Raw genomic sequence first — 3,279 nt, forward strand, 5'->3', positions numbered from 1 at the left:
TTAGTCGACTTCCAGGCTGCCCTGACCTTACTGCTCTGCCTATGGCCCTGCGGGAGGAGGAGGACTCGGGGCGATTGCTGAGTTGACTTTGTGGACCCTGTCCCTGGGCCCCCAGTTGTGCTCCACTTGTGTAAACTACAGGGCAGGAGCGTCCTTAGTACTGTGTGTCCTCTGCCCCTCGGTGAGCAGGGTTAACCAAGGGTGTGTTTTGTTTGTCTTTCCTTGGGTGGCATCTTGCAAATGAGGTGCCCCTTTTGTGTAAAAGAGACCCGAGTCCTAGGGCTGCTGGGGTGGGTGAATAGAGTGCACTACAATGGGTGTGGGCTGTCCTGGCTCGGGGAAGGCGACAGGAAAAAAGTGCCCTGGCACTGTCTTTTTAGCCAGTGGTCTGAAGACTGCTGCTTGGTCCACAGGTAGCTCAAGCATTACCCAAAGGCAAGTAAAAAAACCCAGGCCTGTTATCAGGAGGCTTGGATTTGCTATGTAAAGATGTGCATCTCCCGAAAGTTAATTTTAGGATGCACAAAATTGACAAGATTAAAAAGCAGTGAGCTTAATCTGGGAATGTTAGGTAACACCAAAGGCAGTCGTTGATATATACACAATTTAAAATTCATGCTGTAAGAAAACAACCTGAGCATGAACTTGTATTCAGTGAATGCAGTTCTTTCAGTTTTTTATAAAAATGCCATTTATTTTTCATTCTGTTTTAGGAAGTATTCAACATTAACTAAAATGTCTTCTACCAAACCTCCAAGTGAAAATGAAACACCTAAAGAGAGAAAACCAGGACTGAGGAGTGTTCAAACAACTATGCTTTTCCGAGCTGTGAACCCAGAGCTTTTCATTAAACCTGTAAGAGGCTCATTCGGAGAGAAACTAAATATGCTTGAAGAAGAGACACAGTTGCTTTAAGATAATCATTGTGATTCTGTGTGCATTATATAACGATCTCTTGTTATGCAAACCACCCAATAACATAACTAAATAAATTTTTCCTTTTTTTCCCCTCTGATTTTTAAGAGTCCAGAATATTACATTGTTTATTCCAGCTTTTATTTCACTGTTACATTGTCTGATTCTTTTGTACCTAGCCAGATTGCTTTCAGGACTGTTTACAGGCATATTACTCATGTAATTTGATAGGTTAAGTAATAGGAGTCCTGCTTAATATTTAAAAGGGAACAAATCACAAAATGCAAGCTTTTCTATAAAAGGAGGGGAATTTTGGTAGCTTTTCCATAGTTCTTATTTTTCTTTTTCTTGCTTTTATAATTAAGTTGATGATACTCATGTGTTACTTATATTAGCAGAACCCAGCAAGACTGGATGAAATTTTGTGTATATAATAAAAGTAGATCTTATGATGATAATACATGATCTGTTTTAGAGGAATATAATTAAAGTTGCTTGGCAGGAGCAGGGGACATTGTCCCAGTATTATAGCCAGATTAATTCTGTTAGAGGTTTGTAGTAGTAACCTTTAGTAATTGGTTTTGGCCAGTTCATGCATGCTCAAGCAGCATTTGTGACCAGCAAGAGACACAGCACTGGGCAATGTGATACTCTGTACCCAGAAGGAGAGTCCTCATTTTCATAGCAAATTCCTTTTGCTATCAGGAAATCAGGTCTCTGTTCTTGCTGCTTATTAAAGTTACTTGGATCAGCCTGCAAGAAGGCAGTGATGATTTTTGCAGCTGTCACAATAGTTTACTGTTCACTTTCTAAGCTAAGATAGAAGAATGTAATGTTTGTGTTGAATGAAAATTGCTTTCACTAAAAGGATGTACTGATTTTTTTTTCCTTGTCAGAACAAACCTGTGATGGCATTTGGACTCACAGCAATTACCCTCTGTGTGGCCTACCTTGGTTATCTGCATGCAACAGCAGAGAATAAAAAGGACCTTTATGAAGCCATTGACAGTGAGGGGTCCAGGTATATGAGGAGGAAAACTTCCAAGTGGGACTGAGAACATAAGGAAGGAAATCAGCAGATCAGTCACAGAACATTTTGAGGCAACTACTATTTTTTTCTCTGTCCATTGAAATAATGGATAAATGTCTTTCTTGCTACTTAATCCAATATAAGTTCCTTTATAAAATGGCGTGCCTGTGCAAATAAATTGCAATTAAGATACATGCAAACATAAAAGTGAAATTAAGAATTGTTGTCTGCGATCTCCATAGTATATCAGAAGACATGAAAATACCTTGGAGATGCAGTCAAGACTGGTATATGCCTTAGAAATTCACATGATAGCTCGGCTCAGTTCTCTCTTTGCTTAGATTAAGTGAAAACAGGAATTTGTCTTTTATTTTTTAAACAAGGTATAATGTGTGTGAAAAGAAAAGGTGGATCTGTTGAAAGTTGATAATTAACAGTGCAAGTAAAACAATTTTAAGGCAAGAAAGATTGGATAAAGTGGTGATTGAGGGGTTCTATTTAATAAAGGAATTTGTAAAATGCTGGTGAAGATAATCCTTGGATGCTAACATATTCTTCCTTACATATGAAGATTGCAAAGTACGTTATATAACATTAATTTATTGTAGGTTACCAAACTCAAAATAAAGAATGGAAAGTGTAAAATTAACAACAGACCCAAACAAAAGAACACATCAACCTGAACAAGCCCAGTCTTGCTGAACAGCCCTGTGTGTGGGTTGGAGGTGGCCCCTCAGCACTTTGCTGCTGGGTGCTGCTGGGACTGGCTGGAAGGCAGGTGAGTGTTGTGGCGTTTCCTTAGCACATGAGGTGGTGCCCTGGGAGCTTTTACCTTGAGCAAAATGTACAGATGGGTGTTTCCCTGTTCCTGTGAGCTTCTCCAGCTGCTTCTGTGTGTCTGACATTGTCCGGACGGTGTCCCATTAACCAAACTCCAGAGCACGTGGTAGAAGGGTACATACCAGGCTGTGCCCTTTTCCCACCACAGACTCTTATTAATGCTCTTGTTGCATTTTTCCATTCAGTTCCTCATATTTACAGCCCCACCAAGGGCTCCCAGGAAGCTGAGAGACCTCTATGTTAACCCCCTTTTGTCCAAGGTGGCTTCTGTCATGCCAAAGAAGAGAAAACATGCTGGGACATCTGCTTTGCCACTCAGGGTTTTGTTACTGAAGATAAAAAAGGTGACTGACTGCCTTGAGGGACAGGAGTTGCTCTATGGCTCTTCTTTGTATCTCCCTCTAAATCCCTTGCTTTTGACCTGTGATTTTCTTCCTGTTTGTGTTTTATAGTTACCTGTATCCTAAAATCAGCTGGGCCTTGGTTTGGCTACC

The 3,279-nt window shown here is 40.5% G+C and overlaps 1 protein-coding gene across 1 annotated transcript; it reads left to right on the forward strand.

Annotated features, from left to right (window-relative positions):
* Nucleotides 1-404: 404 nt before the first annotated feature.
* SMIM8 (small integral membrane protein 8) lies at nt 405-2,165 on the forward strand. Its single transcript, XM_010194942.1, has 3 exons — nt 405-435; nt 714-855; nt 1,812-2,165. The coding sequence occupies exons 2-3, from the start codon at nt 736-738 to the stop codon at nt 1,968-1,970; spliced, it is 279 nt and encodes a 92-aa protein (XP_010193244.1). The 5' UTR covers nt 405-435; nt 714-735; the 3' UTR covers nt 1,971-2,165.
* Nucleotides 2,166-3,279: the final 1,114 nt, after the last annotated feature.

This window comes from Mesitornis unicolor, unplaced genomic scaffold (genome assembly GCF_000695765.1).
Source record: "Mesitornis unicolor isolate BGI_N332 unplaced genomic scaffold, ASM69576v1 scaffold35651, whole genome shotgun sequence".
NCBI classification, from domain to species: domain Eukaryota; kingdom Metazoa; phylum Chordata; class Aves; order Mesitornithiformes; family Mesitornithidae; genus Mesitornis; species Mesitornis unicolor.